The 21,530-nt window shown below is 38.3% G+C and overlaps 1 protein-coding gene across 18 annotated transcripts in view; it reads right to left on the reverse strand.

Annotated features, from left to right (window-relative positions):
* Positions 1–21,530, reverse strand: part of dtna (dystrobrevin, alpha) — a 119,784-nt gene that overhangs the window by 22,615 nt on the left and 75,639 nt on the right. For 13 of the 18 annotated variants that reach the window (XM_007887979.2, XM_007887981.2, XM_007887982.2 and 10 more), the window contains 4 exons: positions 19,854–19,937; positions 9,139–9,216; positions 8,567–8,650; positions 2,201–2,288 (listed from right to left, as the gene is read on the reverse strand). In XM_007887979.2, the coding sequence (XP_007886170.1) occupies positions 2,201–2,288; positions 8,567–8,650; positions 9,139–9,216; positions 19,854–19,937 (334 nt within the window). The remainder of the gene's footprint in view (positions 1–2,200; positions 2,289–8,566; positions 8,651–9,138; positions 9,217–19,853; positions 19,938–21,530) is intronic. The other 5 variants (XM_007887985.2, XM_007887986.2, XM_042332633.1 and 2 more) reach the window with 1 other exon arrangement.

Here is a 21,530-nt window from a genome sequence, read left to right on the forward strand (position 1 = left end):
AAGAACTAGTTTAATTTGGGTTAGCTGCATAAGGGATGATTCTAAGTTTAATTTTCTCTTTTTTTACAAATACAATTTAAATAAGAATTCTAATTTATTAAGAATGAAAGAAAACTTTCTTGATGAAATTAATCCTCAGTGTGTGGAGTGAACAGCGATTTACAAAAGATGTTCTGGCAATTGATTAAAAAAGATTCTAAGATCTTAAAAAAATATTTTATTGTTTAATTCTGAAGGAGGAAGAAAAATGTATTTTGATTCTAAAAGAGGAAGAAAATTGCCTATTTGACAAACTCTGCGTCACAAAATGGTTATAGGTTTAATCCAAAACCACACTAGGAAGGGTTAGAGCGTAAATTATATTTTTTGGCAGTTCTCCACTGAAAGTAATAATTGTTTAATTTGCTATAGCGACTTATTACTTTGTCCACGTTACTTTACTTTATCTGATACCTCAAATCACACCAGTGTTGGAAACAAAATTGCCAACTTTTGTACAAAGAGTCGAAAGAAACAAAATGATAACCTTAACGACCAAGAGACATTCTTTAAATGTCTCACCCTTCAGATAATATGTTTGGGGAAATTCAAAATCCTGTCAATGTGAAATGGTTTACATTGGAATGCAATATATGGGCTGTCCCATATATTGCACTATTTGGGGCAGCCCATCTGAAACCCATACAGTCACCAAGTCAGCAAATCTCTGCACCTAAAATATGTTCTCTGCTGTGGGAATATCTCAAATAATACATTTCCTTATACTAAATACCACAAAAGCCCATGAAAAGAAAAATTACCAAGTTTTATTAACGTTTACTTTGCAATATTTCAACTTGAAATCATTTAGCATTCAGTCAACCGTACCTGTAATGTTAAAAATTGGAAAACAACAACAACAACTTGGAGTTATATAGCGCCCTCCACGCTGGACGGCGTCTCAGAGGGCTTCACAGTAATGGATCCCGGAGCCGAGCCAGGGCGAAGAAGATGACCAAAGGTGTGGTCGAAAAGAAAGGTCTTGAGCCAAGACCTGAAAATAGGAAGAGAGGGGGCGAGGCGAAGGGAGTGGGGAAGGGAGTTCCAGAGCCTTGGGGCGTAGTGGCTGAAGGCACAGCTGCCGATGGTGGAGTGGAGGATTCGGGGGACAAGGAGGAGGCCAGACCTGGTGTAAATATAAACAAATACTGCAGATGTGCCAAAATATATTGTGAAATGTTCTGCTTTTCCAGCTGCTGGTGAAGCAAATTGATTTTATGATAATATTGATTTTCTTTGCAGTTAACATTCATGTCAAGAAGACAGCACAAAGCGCATTATAGGATTTTATACGGGGCTGGAACCTAAAACCTTCTGACTTGGAGATATAAGTGTTATCAACTAAGCCTGACTGATAGCTGAACAAAATATACTGCTTTTATCTTTAGTGCATTGTCTTCGGTATAAAATACCTCATATTTGCTGAGAAAGTGTCGTGACTGTATTTTGTAGGCAAATATCCTGACTATTAAAAATAAATAATGTCATGATGACTCGATGACCACATTCGGTAGTTGTAAAAAGATTTCTTTAGAACTTGAATGGTTTAAATAGGGAAAATGACTTCAATCAATTATATAAATCGAGTTATTTACAGATTTACTGAAAGTTTGAAAATATCACCTGCAATGCAAAGCAAAAAAAATCTACTTTGGAAGAAAATATACTGGTTTTATCTTTAGGATAAGGTCTTTTTAAAATTCCTCATATTTGCTGATATGCCAGTAAAATGCCTACATAATACATCTTCATTCTTTGATAATGAAGCTACATAAAAATATTCCTAATCCATCAAAACATTCAATTCCTAATATTGATTTTTTAAAAAATTGTTTGAAAACTACAGCAAGAAACCAAGATGCAAAAGCAAGACACGTTGCACAAAATAGGCTTAAGTTCCTTGAAGATACTCTTGTTTATTTATATACCTGTGATGATAATAATAATCCTTGCAATTGATATAACGCCTTATTACGTCTTCGAGACGTCTCAAAGAGCTTCACAGAATATACTGTAAAGTGAATTAACTGTATATTTTGTAGGCGAAGCATGCAACCTGTGCTGAGCATAACTGCAATAATAGTGATAAACTTGGAACAATTTGTTCAGCTGCAACCAATTCAAGACCGAGAAAAAGTTGGCCGGTTGGCTCACTACTTACTGTAGATGCTGCCTCTGCCGCAAGTCGGGCTGCGTACCGTGCTATCAGTCGATGCTCTTCGTCCAGTCTGCTTGGACTGTCAAGGACACTGTGAAGAAAGCATAAACGTCTATTGAGCTGGCTCCATTCATGTCAGAGTTCTCACACTCCCTGAAGTTGCAGTTTGTGCTAATGTGCTTTGCTGAGTACCAGGTTCCCTTTGAATTTATGTGTTAGTTACCATAGCAACATTTCCTTCACCCTTGATGCATAGGTATCTACTTTAGAGTGTGGCATTCCATCGGGTTGCTTTCATTTGTAAAATGTATAAATTAATGTAGAAGAAAAAGCAGATATCAAGCAGAGTGCCTCTGTAACAAACCATTCACACTCACTTCCACTGCATGGATTAAACTAAACACTGAGAAAGAATATTCAATGTCATCAAATACTGGTATTCAACTATTTTCTGATTTTATGGCTCAACCACAATAAAAGTAAATCTAAAATGATTTTGTTCATGGTCATTTGTTTGAGATATTTATTCCGTACTCATTTTCTAATACTTCCAGAGCTTAGAAGAGCTGAGCTCAGAATGAGGAGAGATGATAGATATTCCTTTAATAACATTCTTAAATGAAATATGCATAATTATTAGATGATGGTTTATAGGTTCTTACACTAGTTAATGCAGGTCTGAAAACTCATCATTTGGTAAGTAGAAGAAGATGTTAACATTTTTAAATAATAAAGTAATAATCCTTGCATTTGATACACCACCTTATCGTGTCATCACAATGAGCTTCACAGGATTTTACTATAAAGTATAGTGACTGTTTTATTTTATATCAATTTGCTCACAGCAATGTCTCTCAAACAGTTATGAAAGTGAATGACCTTTCTAAAAAATTGTGCGGTGGTGGGATATTGTTGACCAGGACACCGGGAGATGTGACCGTTGTGCAGGTAGGTACTGGAATGCATTGCCTGAAAGGGTGGTGGAAGTCGATTTAATAACAACTTTTAAGAGAGAAGTAGATAATTATTTGGGGAGGACAAGTTTGCAGGGCTAAAGGGGAGAGAGCAAGGGAGTGGGATTGATTTGGATAGCTCTTTTCAAAGAGCCGGCACAGACACGATGGGCCGAATGGCCTCCTTCTGTGCTGTAAAGTTCTGTGATTCTACGTTGGTTGGCTAGTGAGTAACAAGACAGTACAAATTCAAGGCAATTACAAATAGGAGAAGTTAGAAATGAAACTTTACACTGAGGGTGGTGAAGATGTGAAAATCTCCACTGTAACATTCTATGATTCTAGGCTTATAATGACAACTGGTAAAGTGATCTGTCTGATGAGAGGTAATAGAGTGGGGGAACTTACATGGTTAGTCAGGTCACCTGGAGAAACTCCCTTCTCTTTTCAAATGGTGTTATGGGATTTTTAATGTCCACCTGATGATGGGCAGAGGGGATGTCAATTTTAAATGCTTCAGTGCAAAACACGTGAGAGTGGTTGCTGAGGGTGATGCTTCGGTCTGGACTAGCTCAGATTGGTTGCTTTTTTTTAGTTTTTGTTCCCCTCTTACTACACAATAATCCACAATCCACAGAGAAATGTGCTTCCGGGCTTCTGAATACATTGTCCTGTAACTACCCACTAAAGAATGTAGGAAGGCAAGCCAATTATTTTCTCTCTCCCTTTCCGTAGACAACTGCCTGGTCTTCATTCAATGTCTCCTCTGAGAAGTGTTTGTTTAGACTGAATTTCTGAATGAAAGACTATTGGCCACTGGACAAGGAATTCAATTGGACATTTCTATTTGCCATCAATAGAAATCCTGAACTAAGCACAAGCATTTTTTGGCAAGCTAATTCGTAGTCATTATGTCTCAATCGGAAAAAACAATTATTGTGTCAGTTGCAAATAATAATTTGGATGCCTGCATGGCTCATTTTAAAGTGTAACATCCAGTCATTCAGTGTGCAGAACACTCACCAGTCAACAGTCAAGTCATGTCATGGTATTCATTAGAAATTATTGTCCATATTGCACAGCAAACTAACAATAGCCCATTTGTGACAATGAGTTTTGAGATTTCTTTCACTCATATCAAAGCCCATTGTACCACATTTGTAATGTCAGGAAACATTGTTCTCTTGGTCTATTTTTGATATTTGACACTCTAGAAAATGTGAAACACTAAAAGGTAAGAAAAATCAACTTACAGTCACATTTGTTCCGACACTAGGTGGCAAAGTTGATTTCTGTTGAGCTAAAACGATTATTCCAAATGGAGCATTATATTTAATGATCCTTGCATTTAATATGGTCCCTTATCAGCCACATCAACACAGCTAAGAGGTGAATAACCAATTAACGTAGAGGATTGTTGGCCAAGGAGACACTCCTTCCAGTAGATAGACATCAAGAAAACTACCAATTCATTTCTTCAGTCAGAATATGTTTAATAAGATTTTATGGATGGGCGGACCACTGTCACAAAATGGCAGTTCATTTCATTCTGTCTCAGTATAGTACTTCCGAGAATGCTACGGTAAAATGCTGAACTCAGCAGAGGGAGTAATCCTTCACAGCAAACATATGTCAAGTAGTCCTTCTGTGGTAATTGATTACCAACATCATCATTTACTCAAGAAGTTTTCAATGTCACCTTCGACCACAATTGCAGTACAGCTGAAACCTCACGAAGTTACAATCAATCTCACGATGCAATTTACTCATTGCCACAAATAAAAAGGTTTTGTGGAGAAGCACAATCCCCATCAACATTAGTTGTTACAACGCTAACATATTTAGTTATAGATTTGTCATTTTGTAGTTGGCGAAACAGAAGATATTATACTAATGCCATTAAAATTTGTGCCTACTGCTTTTGCTTACATGGCACTGCCATTTAATGGGATAAATTTGTAATACTAGTACATAACTGATTTATTGTACAGCGAGAACATATTAGTCTTGCACAAATGTGTAAAATCCTAGTTATGATGCTAATAACTATCATTTTTCTCAGCATGGCATTGGGATTGGTATGGGACCTTCTTCATCCAAACTAGTCTTGTTCTCTGGTGACTTGTCAATCTAATCTAACACTAACAAGTTCAGTGCTCAGAGTCTCGAATAAATAGCATAATCGAAGGCTTTCAGCATTTCAAAGACCTGATTGTTTTGTTAGAATATGGAAATCCTAATCAAGAATGACTGTTCAAAGCAAGTCCATGATAATATTTAAAAGGCAACGATTTAATACTTGAGGAAAATAACATTAAAATCTACAAGCCAAGAGTAGGGAATGAGAGCAATACAACTCTGGTGGAGGAGCAAGCATAGGATCAGATATGAATGTGCTATAAATTCTATCATACCTTATCATCAATCTTCTCTTCTGTAATAAAACTAAATTTAAGGACTGAGCTTTTGTTCATAACCTAGAGCCTTGCATTAAGTTTAATAATTATTCCAAAAATGTCAACATTAATATAACATTTTAAAGTACTTGGTTTTGTACTGTATTATTAATTTCACAAGATGGATTACACACACACAAATCTATACATACTGTATATCACAAAATTGCATTCACAAACATGAAGCTGAAGTTTTCATCTTTTAGATTAGTTTGCTTACGGCTTTGTAATTATTTTAAAAACTGGTGTAGATTTTCATGACACTTTCATCAAATGAAAAATGTGTTGTAATATTCCTCTCCCGGTCAAAGCTTACATTGTAAATCATTGCAATGTGCACTTATTCTGGATTCACCAAAGGCAACTCTGAATTCTAACTTATCACCCGAAATAGAGAACTTCTAATTACAAAGCTTCAAATTATACACACTATATATACAATAAAAACATTTCATTGAAAAACACAGAAGCAATCAGACAAGAGTAAAAATACATGTTCAGTTTCTGCACTCAAGATTTATAACTGTGCAATTTTCAGCTTTTATTTTTACCTGATTTGATGACTCCACACTGGGGTTGGGGGGGAAGGGGGAGAATTACTAATCTTGGTTTCAGTGGTGTTTGTTTGTTTGATTCTGAGTTGGAAGTTAACTGTCTGAGGTAGGCAAATTTAATCCGATAAAAACACAAACTATTCATAATCTATGTACACAAATATTCCAGATACACCACAAATACCCTCTAATTTTGTCAGTAATTCTTGTTAAATACTGTAATACCTTCACCAAGTCCTTTTTCTCACAAAACTTATTCTTGTTTTTTTGTGGTTCAGCAATGCATCACACACCGTCACTACAGCAACAAGCAATTTGTTGAAATAAATATTGTTACTCATGGAGTTGGATAGGGCATTGGGAATATCATAGAAGCCTGAAATACAGTCTCAGATTCAGACATTGGCGGGTTGTTAGATATGGCAAGTGAAACACGGGATCATCTAGAATTTCAGGAGTGCAAGAGTGAGGCAACAAACAACAAATTAACTTTGTATAGTGCCTTTCAGTACAGGCAAGAGAGAGGTGGGAACAAGACATTACCAGCGCAGGAGAAAGGCCAGAGAGAAGCTAAGAGAGTTTGTGAAGGACCCATTGCCGTGTCACAAGAGAGCTTGGTTAGGACTACTCAGATTGCCGCACACGAGTTCACCAGCCACCACTAGATTCAGGGATAAATTACTTAAGCATCACCTGTTTAGAATGTCACCTGTTGATCGAATTGCTGCCTTCAACTCATGTTAGTTCACTTCCTTTAGCAACTGGAACAAAATAGCTTTTTAAATAAAGAAACTATCATATGATGAAATAGAACTGTCAGCTTCCCACAACACCGACTTCAGAGAGCAGACTAAATCCTATCCTGTAAATTCTACTGGGTCTAGAATTACTGAATCAGAACACAAGCTCCATCAATATGACCAAATGGTACTTTAATATTTATCACTGGTCTAATTTTAAACGTTTTCCCCCCAAACATAAAATGACAAAGCTTTGGCTTTCAGAATGCAACAGATCGGTTACTCACTTCGTGTTCAACAGGTACATCTACATCTTTGACCACAAGATTCCTTTGTTGTATGTATCTGAATTAACAGGAACTTGCCTCGTTTTGTTTCAAAATCATTTGGAGTATCATGTTCAACCACCAACGCTGATAGTTTCTTTCATGTACCAAACACCTTTTTCACAAAACATCTGCAATTGTCATTCTGTTTTGATGTATTGTGTTGTATGTTCTCCTCTTGAAGATATGACTTTTTTGTCCTTGAATTTTGTACAGGGCAGAAACATTTTTCTGATTTTCCGCCCCTGGATAAAAGGTACTTTATTATAATGTGAGTTAGCTTATATTACAGTTGGGATGTTGACCCCAATATTTACTTATCCAAAAAATCCAAAGTGCAAGAGCTGGCTCCATAAACACAATGTGCAAGAGATGACACTGGTGGTGACTGATAACCTGGATGTTGGCCATTTGGTTTTCCAGGCCACTGATTGGTGTTTTGAAGACCATATATGTGCACAGTGAATAAGGAATCTCTGACTGGTGATCGTGTCCTGTTATAGCATTGGTTTGGAATTCTGTGGAACACCAATTATCGCATTGTAATGGGACTGCAGTAAAGTTTCATTAAACAAAATATGCTTGAGATTTATGATTGTGTAAAAGCTGTTACCATCATCTCACTTAAAGTCAGGCCATGAAATACAGCTGCAAATGTAACATTAACAATTAGTGACAATCCTAGTCTGAGTTTTAATGATGGAACTGCAACAGGAAAACCACACATTCCACAATGTGTACAACATCATGAAATTGGAATTATACCAGCAAGCAGATTATGAAGGTAATTCGTTAGAATCAAAGGAGTTAGTATTCTCTGTGAAATGCATCAAGACTGACCATTGAGGTAAAAGTAACAAGTTCGGTTACCAATCGAATGACTGCAAATATCACTATAGCTTTGGTCAAGTAGAGCAAGTTTGGGGGCAAGTACAGGTCAGAGCTCTGAAACTGAGGTGAAGGGAGGAAGGAGCTGCGGGAAATGCAGATTGATGTGGAGTACAATCAAAGTAAATAAGAAATCAAAATACTCAGAAATCAGGTAGCTTCCAATACAAATTGAATGTTTATCTACACAAAAATGGGGTCTAACTACGATACATTTTCTTGACGCATTTAACACACAGATCAAACTTTCCAAGTGTTAAATTTAATTTTTGATCTCATCCTTAAATATTTAAATCTGTAGTCCAACCATCTTTTCTACAAGCATCACAAGATCTTAGGTTTGCAAGCCATCTGCACACAAGTTATTTTTACGTCACTGAAACGTTAGATGAAGTTCCTCAAAATGGGCTGCATTATTATTTCCACGCTGCAGAAAAGTAACCTTCACTAACCATGAGTAATTGTGCTGAAGAAGGTTGACATAGTGCCCAATCACAAAATGTTCATCACTCAGTCTATCAAGGCTGTGCTGTAACCTAGAATAATGGAAATGTCAAGAAAGAAACAGAACAGAAACAAAGAAAAATAAAGGCAGGGTAAATAAAACAAGAATTCGGAAAGAAGCAAAACAAAGCGATTCATTGCACATTTGTGTGTCTCTCTTCTGCCTTGAGACATTCAATCCACAATTCACTGCACTTTATCACTAGGATAGAAAGTATGTTTGCAGGCTCTATGACTGAAGCAGGGGATGGAATTACAGAGGCTGAACATTATTAGTATTATGGACAGCGCTGTCAAATTTATAGAACATGCTTTACTCCTTATGTTAAATTTCTAATGGGCTAATTTGTTCTACAGTTGCAACAAGGTTTACTACATGAAGTGCTGTTGCAAAATGTCTGGAACCACCATATGTTAATTTTAAGTATTAGAATTCTTTGTTAATATGGGGCTTGAGGTTATCCTTTTTGTAGTATTAGTGGTTTGTCCTGGATAACTGCAAGTGTTCCTTGATACTCACCCTTTGCCCTTCAGCAAAGTTGGAGCTGCCCTAGCCAACAGTTTGTTCTGTTCTACTTCATTAATCTTGCTGGAAAAGCTATTTAACAAAATAAGAGGACTAAGCAAGGAATAAGCAACAAAAAACAGGAAAACATATTAAAGCACAAATGAAAATGGAATCTGAAGTGAAACCAAATCTCCTGGAGAAATCAATCAACTGAAAAAAACAGGTACAATCACATCTTACAGAGTAAAGGTGTGAAATAAAACTTTGAATATCGTAATGGAAACAAACTCAAAAATTAGACAATAATAATCTTAAATCAAAATAGTAATAATAAGCATGAGAACAATAACAACTGGGTCATAGTAAAAGTGGTAATTTTTGTTGTGAGAACTGTGGATAATATTAAACCAAGCACAGTACTAAAGATACTTTCCTTTCTGCCTTCACTCTTCAGAAGTTTCAAATGTCTTAGAAAGAAAATAAAAACTTTTTTGTAGCATGTTGTCACACAAAAAGATCTCGTACCTTATTACTTAACGACTGTAGAGTATAGTCACTGTTTTGGAAAGCAAACATGGTAGCCAAGATCCCACATTCATATGGTGAATGAACAATTCATCAGGAAGTATGTTGGAGAGGACGTAGGGAGAAACTGCTATTTACTTTTAAATACCATCTTGGGTATTTAACGTGCACCATTGAAGAATAGGCAGATGGGACTTTGGTTTAAAGTCTCATCCGAAAGACAGCACCTCCCGCAATGCAGTACTCCCAGTACTGCACTGGAGCATCAGCCTAGATGAAAACCTCAAGTCAAGTGCGGGGCTTTAGAGGTGAGAGTACTGTACCACCAACTGTTGTTCACTTGGTGAAGATCTCTTTGCTGTGATTAGCTGTTTAAAAGCTTTAACATAGGAAAATCACTTCAATTACAGCCCTATCTGGCTCCCATCAGTGCCTCCATACCTCAGGCGCTGACAGCATCACCATCACCTTACTAAGCCAGTCCAAACCTTGACGTCCATGGCCTAGCTCCCCTCTACCTCTGCGACCTCCCAAACCCTACCAACCTGCTCGCTCCCTCCACTTAGCGGGCTCCCGCCTTACCCGTTCCACCATCAGTGGACAGGCCTTCAGCCACTCTGCCAGAAGTCCCTCCACCTCATCTCCTTCAGGACCTGTCTCAAGACCCTTCTCTTCGACTGTGCTTTTGATCATCCTGCTTCCTTCCCGCCCTCCACCCTCCTCAATCCCGACCCCCAGGTTGGGACCGAAACACTGAATGTCCAGCGCCTTGGGACGTCCTCCCGATGTGAAAGGCATTTAAAAAAAAATTGTTGTTGTTGTTGTTGTGTTCACAATCCTTCTCCTCAAATTAAATGAAGACTGACAACCTCCAAACGCTTTGCGAAATCTTGATTTAAAACTTATCAACAAGCAGTTGAAAAGCTATGAAAAGCTGGGTCTTATGGAGCAGTTTCCCAGCTCAGTGATACTTCTCTGGTGGCTCTATCCTTGAGTGAATTAGAGAGATAGATCGCTGTTGCAAAAGAGTGGAAAGAAGGCGAACAGCCCTGAGAACCCTACATAGAAATCCAGACCTCCCTCTGGCCAATAATGTTAAGATATTACATGAAAATGCATCAGCATTATCATATGCATAAATCAATGTAAATTGCACAATCCACATCTAAACATATATGAACAGAGGGACTTATAGGTGTCCTTAACGTTGTAATAAACAAAATCTGTAAGTTTTGCATTGGTTGGTAAGGCCAATTGGGGCCATGGTCAATATTCCTCTGAACCTCTCTTGCCACCTTGTAAAAGGCAGTCCATCAACTCTTAAATTTAACTTCTTTATCTCAAAAGTTCTCTTGCAATAAAAAACTGGTTTGATTTAAGCATCAATTAAATTCCTGATATCACTTTCTCAGGTGATTTCGGGAGCAGTTTGGAATTGAATCAATGTGTGCGTTAATTCAATTTGCACTGCGCTCGTATCATCGCTACAATGCAAACATAACAGCAAATCAACACTAACCATGCAGCATAAGGGACTCCAGACTGCTGTGACCAACAAGCATTCTGTTATTTGGACTGGTCTACTGAGCACTGCAAGATTAAATAGAACTGATGACTGATGTTATTGAGAAGAGAATTCAACATTTTAATTGCCCACAACTGTGATCATTAACTCAAGTAAAATGTGAAAAGAGTAATGCGCTTGAGCGATTGATTCAATAATCTGAAGCTAATTTATGCAGAGTACATCAGATGGGAATACTGATTTCTGTACAAAAATCCCTCTCATCTTTCCATCGAAGCAAATTAAAATCCACAAAGAACCCAACTCACCGGAGTCAAAAAGATCTTCCTGACTCACGCATTGATGGACTTATACACTCATGAAAAAAAAAACCCTCCAGTATCCATCCATTGAAGACAAATTATCCTCTGTGTCCAAACAGGATGCTAAAAAGAGTTCCCCATCCCTCATAAAAATAGATTTAATGTAACTCTGAACATTGTACAAAATACAGCGTATACTTACTCCAAGGTTGCTCCTGTTTCCTTAAATTATACAATTTGAATTATGAAGTGTTCCATTTACTGACTGCATGCAGCCATTTTGTTTCTCTGAGGCCATTTGGGGCATTACGTGTTATTTTGCCTTGAGTGTCATTCTCCTCCTGACCTGAAAAGCGTTTAAACTCAAACATTAATTTTATATCCTCTGTGGGAGAACCAGGAATACTACTTCCTGCTTATTGAATGACACTTGGATCATTCAGAATAAAAGAAAGCGCTTGATAATCATTGCTCTTGATTCACATCCTGCTTAAAAAATGGTGTTGAACCTCATATTCATGTTTCAGCTCTGCTATTATAGCTTTACGTGAACCCATACAATAATCTTAAAACACTCTGTCCTAAACTTTTGAAATAGTATTTCCTTCTAGCTGATATAATTAAAATCCTTGACTTCGAAAGAATCACTAATCCTCTGAATAAAGTAAGACAATATGGATTCAGACCTTCAAAACTAGCCAGCAAATACTGCATTTATCAAGGATAACTGTCCATATATACAGACCCACGGAGTACAAAGCTTGAGACCAGAAGTATAAGCATTATATTCTAACATTTTGACTAGGTCTCTAAAAAGCCCTGGGAAACATTCTTCATCACTTACTCAGACCATTTTAAGTCTATCTTACAGGCATTGCACTTTGCTGTGGCTAAGGATTTTAAACCTAACAATCTATTTTGAGAATAAGGCCATTAAGGATCCAATATATGACTAGGAGGATTAGTTAACAATATCTTAGAAAACTACTCCCCTGCATGTGGATTTCTGACAATGCATTGTTTTATGTTATTTGTACTGTCCCTGCAATTAGAAGTCCAGTGTGAAGATTATATCATCAAATGCAAGGATTATTATTAACCAATATATTGAGTAAGAAGCAAGGGTCTGTGGTTTTAAACATTTAGATAATAGGTGATTAAAACTTCAAGCTTCCTTTTAGTGATCATAACATTAAGAAAATTTCTCAGGTGTATCTTAACTGATTCAAATATAGCTCAATAAAAACTTAATGGAAATAAATTGATTTTATAAGGCATATTATTAAGTGGGTAAGTGAAGCAAGATACATATTTGCTCTGTGTGGGATAGAGAACAAGGTTGGGAGAATACAACAATCATTGAAAACTACTTTGAATCTTTAATTCATTAATTAAAAAAGAAAGAACTTATAATAATAGTAATCCTTGCATTTGATATTGTGCCTTTGATGCCGGATGACATCTCAAAGCACTTCACAGGGCCTACTGTAAAGTGAAGTGACTGTGTATTTTGAGGGTGAATTCGGCAGCCAATTTGCACCCAGAAATGATCCACAAACAGTAATGAAACGAATGATGAATTTTATTTGGGAGATTCTTGGCCAAGACATCGGGAGAAACTTCCTTTTATTTTCAAATAGTGTCATGGGATCTTTAACATTTCCCTGAACAGGCAAGTAAGACCTTGGTTTAACATCTCATCCTAATGAGCTGTCCTTTCTCCCTCATATCCGCTCCACAACTGGCACTGCCTTCCATCACCTCCGGAATATCGCCAGACTACGGCACTGCCTCACCCCTCACGCTGCTGAAACTCTGGTCCACGCCTTTATCACCCCAAGGCTGGACTATGGGAACTCTCTCCTCGCCGGCCTTCCCGGCACCTCCCTCCACAAGCTGCAGGTCATTCAGAACTCTGCAGCTCGTGTACTGTCCCGCACCAGGCTCCGCGACCACATCACTCCCACCCTCGCTCGCCTCCACTGGCTCCCCATCCCCCAGAGGATCGAATTCAAGATACTCATCCTCGCCTACAAGGCCATTCACGGCCTTGCTCCCTCCTACCTCTCTGACCTACTATCCCCCTACCTACCTGCCCGTACCCTCCGATCCTCTGGCTCCGGTCTGCTCCACATCCCCCCACCCCCAACCGCCCTACCATCGGTGGCTGGGCTTTCAGCCTCTCAGCCCCTCGGCTCTGGAACTCTATCCCCCAGTGCCTTCGCCGCCTCCTCCCTTACCTCCTTCAAGGCCGGTCTCAAGACCTTTCTCTTTGACCGTGCCTTCAGCTCCCCTCTCGACTCTCTACCCCCTCCTCGCTCCCTCCCTTCCCTCCCCTCACCCTGACCATTTCCCCCTTGCTCGGGTCCTGACCCAACTGTACAGCGCCTTGGGACGTCCTCCCGATGTGATAGGCGCTCTATAAATGGAATCTTGTTGTTGTTGTTGTTGGCATCTCACAATTAGGATGAGATGTTAAACCAACATTCTTCCAGGGCTGCAATTCGACAATTTAACTTTTAACAGTTTAACAATTTAACACCACATGGTGGATTGGTCTTTCACCTACCCAACTGAGTTCAACCACCTCCCGTTTAGGTCACAATTGAGATCAAGAGCTTGCTGTATGGAAAGTCTCATGGATGAATTCTTATACTTGGTACAATGCTGGTGAGTTATTGCCTTCTATTATCAAACCAATTTTGCAAGGGATTTTGTTATTTGGTCCCTTGTAGCCAAAAATGTAGCTCAATATACCCGTACTTTTGCTATCACATCGAAACAATAGAATTTTTTAAAATGCAATAGGACTTGCAATTTGCCCTGTAAAATCTCACTATTTTGGTTTCAGGATTCTATAACCTTTGGCTAATACAAAATTTTTAAACAGAGTTTCCTGAACCAATATTGAGAGGGGGGTGGGGAGATAGAATGCAGGATATAATGGAATTATTATAATGTCCGCATCCCATATTTTGGTTCAGACTGCTATTCTTTCCACTTTCACTTCTTTATATACGCAATTAGACAACACTGTCTTTCTAACCTGTCCAATGATTGCCAGCAGGAAGCATAATTACATATTGATTAGTAAACCCACACACCCAGCACTAATGCAATCTAAGTGAATTACATCCATCCTAAAGAGTCTATTTAATAAAAACAAGTTTTGGGTTCATTACTAACTGTGAGTTGTGCACAACTTCATTTACACACAGTTGAATGACAGCGTGTTCAACATTTATTTAGGTTACTATTTGGGATAAGTTAGGCAAATGATTAACGCAAACAATGCAATAAATTTGCCTTCTCTCCACTGGGTCTGGCCTCCTACTTGTCCCCCGAATCCTCCACTCCACCATCGGCAGCTGTGCCTTCAGCCACTATGCCCCGAGGCTCTGGAACTCCCTTGCTCCCTCCCTTCGCCTCGCCCCCTCTCTTCCTATTTTCAGGTCTCGGCTGAAGACCTTTCTTTTCGACCGCGCCTTTAGTCACCTTCCTCCCCCTCCCCCTGGCTCGGCCCCGGGATCCGTTACTGTGAAGCGCTCTGAGACGCCGTCCGGTGTGGAGGACGCTATATAAATCCAAGTTGTTGTTGTTGTTGTATTCATAAATGATTTTGTTCACAGAACACAAATATACATGGAACATGGGAAATATTAAGGAAAAATCACTGATTTCCCAACATACAATAAAACAATTAAACATGTGTGATCCACGATTGCCTGCTTAGCATCAATGGAGTGAGTGATTAATTTTCTTTAGGAGATTTATTGGCCAGGACATCAGGAGAAACTCCCTTCTCTTTTCGAATAGTACAATGAGATGTTTAATATCCACCTGAACAGGCAGTTGGGACCTCAGTTTAAAGTCTCAACTGAAGAGACGGCACCTCCAACAAAGAAACATACCCGCAGCACTGCTTTGGAGTATCACTGTGTGAGTTCAAATCCTAACTCAGAGGCTATCACTGAGCAAGCTGATACACAAAGGAGAAGTTTGCAGGACATTTTTGGCCTGTAGGCCCTAATACGTCCATGTTGCTCCACGGTCTCACCCCGTCTCTGTGACTTGCTACAATCTATTTTCAGAATATGGGCACGACTGGTCACTCCGTTCCTTTTAAGTGATCACCGGCCTGCATCACATACACTGTCTTAACTACCCCACCATCGGCAGGCAGGCTTTCAGTGATTCAGCCCCCTTTGCAACTCGATCCTGCAGCCTCTCTGATTCGCTCGCTCGTTGAAACCATGTCTCAAATCGCATCTCTTTGATTGCGCTTTCTGTCATCTTTCCGCTCCGCAGCTTGTTGGCTCCCATCCCCAGCTCGAATACTCATTGAAACACTTTCACATGCCCTCCCTATGTGATAGGTGCAAAATAAAAGTAAATTGTATTGTATGTGTTGCCAATGGATGTTGACCCAACATAGAAAGAAATCTATGGCAGTGCACCTTGGTGCCTTTAACCTAGTAAACGCACCACTATTTGATATCTTTACAGTTCCTAAAATATGGCTTAGAACATGGAAATCTGAGGGTATTGCAACCAGAAATGCCGTTTTATAATTAATTTAATTCATTTACATTTTTAAAACAAATGTAAAATAAATGTAAAACCAAACCAATCACAGTTAGAAATGACATTGCACATCCACAAGTGAATTACAAAGTAGTCATGAACTTCAGGGTTCAGATGACCAACACTGCTGGACTGTCATTCTTGCACTTTGGGTGTAAAAGTGACATATGGTAAATGTTATGTAAATATTGAATCCCACTGATAACTGTGCGTCACACTCTGATTTGCCCAGAAGGAAAGCATGTCAGAGCAGAGTTCCCGCAGGTCAGCCATACACACATTTGGCTACCAGCAGGATTTGATATTTCTGGATCCCTTTCGGATTCTGTCGTAAATACTGCGCCCACCCTACCTTTTTGATGTTACCTGAATTGCCCCCAGCCCTCGAATTCAGACATTGCCTTGTACTGCGCGTTAAAAAACTTTTATTCACCATTGGTGCTTCAGGGGACGCCATCCCAGGTCCCTCCTTCTTGCCCCCATCCCCACCACCTCCAAAATCCCACCTTGAGACCTATCTTTTCAACTGCTTTGTTTCATCTTCCCCTCCCATCAGCTTTCTCCCTCACGTGAGCTCCTAGTCAATTATTTGAAGTGCTTTGAGATGTCCTCCTTATGTGAAAAGAGCTATATAAATGTAAATTATTGTTGCTTTCAGACAAAGGAATGAATTTGAGATAGAAGAGCTTGCTAGAAACAGTACTGGGGGAAGCCGTGAAACACTGCAGTATGTAAAGATGATTACTTGTACTCTAAGTCTTTGCTAATTTGTCTTTTCACTAATCAACATAGCTTTCATCTTTAAAAAATAGCTGCATTATGGCTGAAGGGCATCTATCAGTTTGCCCCACTGTTCTCTACCTTTGGTCTCACTTTGCGTGGTTTGGAAACCAAAGCTGTAGAAATTGTTCATGTAATTACACAAAGTACAGTATTCCTTAAAAAGCAGATGGGAGTTTTACAGCAGCAACCAGGTCTCTAAGGTGTCATACATGGGGCTCTTCTGTAAACATCAATCAATAATGTGGTGGAATGTGTCTGTAGGAAATGAGAAGATTAGACAAGTTTATATAAATAAAGATAAAACTCTGAAATTCTCCTGGAACACTAAATTAGGATAGGCGTTATTTATTATCAGGTGCTTTGGATTATGTGTATAAAATTATACGTTGCCTTTAACTGATTAATTGTACTGACTGAAGCTAGCACAAAAAATTTCAAATAGCTTCAGCCAGAACAAGTATTAACAGCCATGATGCTGGATGTAAGCAAACAGCAAACTGTACAAAATGAGTCCGACAAGAAAGTGTGACCTTTAATCAAGAGCAGAACTGCAATGACATATCCCATCTCACAAATATAGATCTGGTTGAAAATAACAATGTGACATGCAATAAAAAATGTCTTAAACAGATTCCTCTCAAATTCTGGAGCCCGGTCTCTATATTTCGGTTGCTTGTGGGTCTTGCTCACCATGGCTGAGATGTGACCGAGTGTGTGGTTATATAAGTAGGTAAAATCAGTTTAAACATTGCCAATGCAGGATGTGATTGATGGTGTTAGTGCGCATGGCTGAATCGTTCCACAGCATGCGCATTTGTGCAATTCAAAGGATCTCGCAGTAATTCTTAACCTGCTTTTCCTTTTCGCTCTGTGGGTTTTATTTTGCCCCCAAAGCTTTTATTAGCCAAAGAAGAAAATATTAAACTGGATATCAAGCGATAGGCAAAAAATAATTTTCTGCCTATAAAATTAAACAATTCATGGATATATTCGTCTGGGTATTTTTTTACTACAATCAGAAATGTTCTAATGAAGCTGGGCATTCAATGGTTATTAGTTAAAGGCCCATTATTTAAAGGCTCATAGCCAGCTCAGCAACCCAATTACAAACCATTTTCAATCACACTAAATGCAGCACATACTACACTAAGTATTATTCTGCACACAATGGAAGCAACAACCAATAAATAACAACACCTACTTGCATTTATTTTGCGCCCTTCACGCGGGGCAGCATCTCGGAGCGCTTTAAAACAAATTTGGAATATTCAAGTATGCATTTTCATTTTAATAAAGGATTTGCTGTTTGTGTTGACTAATATTATGGTAACAGTTAGGGCAATGAAGACAGGACACAGGCACGGAATAACTGTAACTGCAGTGAGAGGAAGAGAATGACCATTCACCTATCCATTACTCGCATGCACCAGTTTTATTCCCAGTCTCATGTTCCTCTTCAACCACCATTGACTTGTCCACCCTGACAGCATGTGAATCATGAAGTCGGGTGTAAATGTCATAGATATGAACAAGGCACACGTTCAGAAGTATGCTGATGTTTTGATGTGCAACTCTAAATGTTTCAGTTTCTGTGGGGTTAATAGATTTTGATATAGAACAATAGAAGGTTTACAGTACAGAAGGAAGCTATTCGGTCCATCGTATCTATGCAGTTGCTTGCTCTCCCATAACCTAAAATTATATGGTTTCTCAAATATTTATCTAATTCTTTTTAAATGCTGTTAATTATTTAATGTAAACATTCATGGTCAGTCTTACAAGAATCATTCTTTTAACAGCCTTAGAGTCATCGGCAAAGGTAGTGCAGTAATCAATGAGGTTAAAATGTAGAACATTAAATAAGCAAGAAAGGTAATTGATTTATATCTCTCATATTTGAAAAGGGCAGCACATTGCATGTGTCATTTTTTTGCTAACATGTTGCAAATATGTCCATCCCTCGGTTGTATGTACTTAGAAATTTATAGATGTGCAAAACTAACCTTTATATCGCAATACAATATGCATTGATATAGTTCCTTTCACATCAGGAAGATATCTCAAATAGAACAAGAGTAGGGAGTAATTCTATAAAAGTGTCTCTGCCTCTCACCATCCCCTGGCAGAAAGTGATGTGGCCTTTGAGATATGAATAAAGACATATACATTTTACATCAAGAATGAAAAGCTTGCTTATTTTGGAATACTTTTGTCTACATACAACTGTGCAACATCATATTTTGAGAATATACTCCTACTTGAGACATCTCTTAATTTGTCATGGCTAAAAGTAATTGGGAACCGGAACCTTATAGCTGCCATGGCTTAATCAACGAGTAATACAAATCAATCAGTAAATAGCTAGAGGTTTGAAGAAAACACAGGAACATTTAACCCGTTTTTCCATAAAAATAGGCTCAATGTTACATATCCTTTTGTTGTTCAAAGTTAAGCTTGGAAACATATGATATGTATTTTATATTGTATTCAGGGTTGCTCCATTATAACCACCACTAAACATTCTACGTACAAGAAATGGTGCTACTTCTCTCACAAACATGCAAGAAGCGACATCAGCAACGACCCAAACGTCAACCATTTTTTGTGCGTCTTTTTAACATAAATTCTGAGATATTGGCCCTGTATTTGTTTGTTTGGAAGATGTCTGCAACTCCTGCAAATATTTTACAAAAATTCTAAATTCAACCACAAATAGTGAGTCTAATCAGTTTAAGCTGCAGCTGCAACAATGGACTACTTTTTGTGAAACTTCACATTGATTTTGCGTGAATGTAAATCCACTTGTAACATGTAAATCTAAAATGTAGCATTTTTAGTAAGCAGAACAAGTTGTGTATTTTAAATAGTTATACTTGGGCGTTCTTACTGTATTCAAAATTGAGCACAAAATATATTGTTTTATTCGTTATGCCTTTAAATAAAACATTTATGAAGTTGTTTTGCTTAATCGCTGCTTCTCAAAACATGCATTCAAGAGATTCACTTACCCCTTGTTAGGACTGGGGCTTCCTGAGGTTATTACTGAATGGGAGAACATGGTGTCATTCATATTTGGAGAGGATCTTGGAGGTCTAAGAAGACATGGAAATTAAAGCTTAAAAGTGTGTTTCATTAAAATAAATGTATTTTATTAATGTATTTGCAAATATATAATAATAATCCTTGCATTTGATATAGCGCTTTTCACGTCGGGAGGACGTCCCAAAGCGCTTCACAGAACACACTGTAAAGTGAATTGACTGTATATTTGTGGGCGAACGCGGCAGCCAATTGCGCACAGCAATGTCCCACAAACAGTCGTAGATTGAAAATGACCAATTTATTATTGTTTTTTGTTTTGGAGGGATTATTATTGGGCGTGTGGAGTAAGGAAGCTTGCCCAAGGTTTCGCCCTCTGCTTGGAATTGAACTCAGGTCTCTCGCTTGCAAAGCGAGTGCTCTAACCACTGAGCTACAGGACTCCAATATATATCTCTTCAGTGGCACTATATTGTACAACACAATCTTTTCTTAGATAAATTATGAAGGCAAATTTATTCTACACAAAACATTAAAGGTTATATCATGTAACTAAGCTTACCCAGTTGCTGCAAATCTCTAATCCAGTCCCTTTTTAAAAAGCCTTTATAGTTCTCTATTTCCCTCTGTATTGGTAGCTTGTTCCATGTGCCTCCCACACTTTTGCTAAAATAAATGCTCCTGCCTTTTTGTTGCCTTCATTTGTAGTAGTTGGCCCAGAGCAAACACTTCTATAAATTTGGACATGATTGTTTGTAAATTCTGCTTTAAATTCATAATTACTGCAACTAGGATTGTGCAGATGTACTAACCAACTAGTACAATTCCAATTCAAATAATAAACCTTTTATAGAAATAGTGCACATTATTGACAATAATGTTAATTTACCTAAATGCAGATTTTGAAAAAAAATCTATATCTAAACACCATTTAGTAAAGCACAAGGAAGGGGAACCCCAGCCAGCCAGGTTGCTGCTCCTCATCCCTCTTCAACACTCCTCTTTTGATTGTGTGCATGTGTGGCAGTCAGGTGAGGAGAGGTTAGGCTCTCTGTGACACCATCTACAGTTGAGTGGCCTCACACATGAACAACGGTCTCTTGACTTGGTTTCCTGGAGGCAACCAGCATCCGTGGAACCATACCCAGCAAGAGGAGGCTAGGGACCAGGTGCAGAGACATATGCCAGTGGGTGGGGGATAAATGAAAAAAAATGGACACAATAAATGATCAAAAAGAACAATTACTTAAACACTTTAAATAAACCAGAAATGCAGTATTCCAGTTACAATTTCAATTCTTTTAGTTTAATCTTTTCAAAGCTTGGCAAAACCCCCCTTTGCATAAAGATATTGTGCTGATCAACATCACTCTGAAAGGGGAGGGTGTTTATTGCACTTGGAGCCGGCTGAAGGGTTATATGCTTTGAAACTGTTAAATGTTAAACAGAGTTTTGTTGTGTGAAACATTTTTAACTAATTTGACTTAAAAAACTTATGGTTTAAAAGAAGAAATGACAGTCTTTGGAGTATCGCAAAGAGGTGCTATTACCTTTTCATTGCTGTCAATTTAATGGAAGTATTCCTTAACCTAATGTTTACTTTGAAGATGCAAGAGATACCATTAATAAAATAAAAAAACCCGCTG

The sequence above is a fragment of the Callorhinchus milii genome, unplaced genomic scaffold, assembly GCF_018977255.1.
Source record: "Callorhinchus milii isolate IMCB2004 unplaced genomic scaffold, IMCB_Cmil_1.0 Scaffold2, whole genome shotgun sequence".
Taxonomy (NCBI): domain Eukaryota; kingdom Metazoa; phylum Chordata; class Chondrichthyes; order Chimaeriformes; family Callorhinchidae; genus Callorhinchus; species Callorhinchus milii.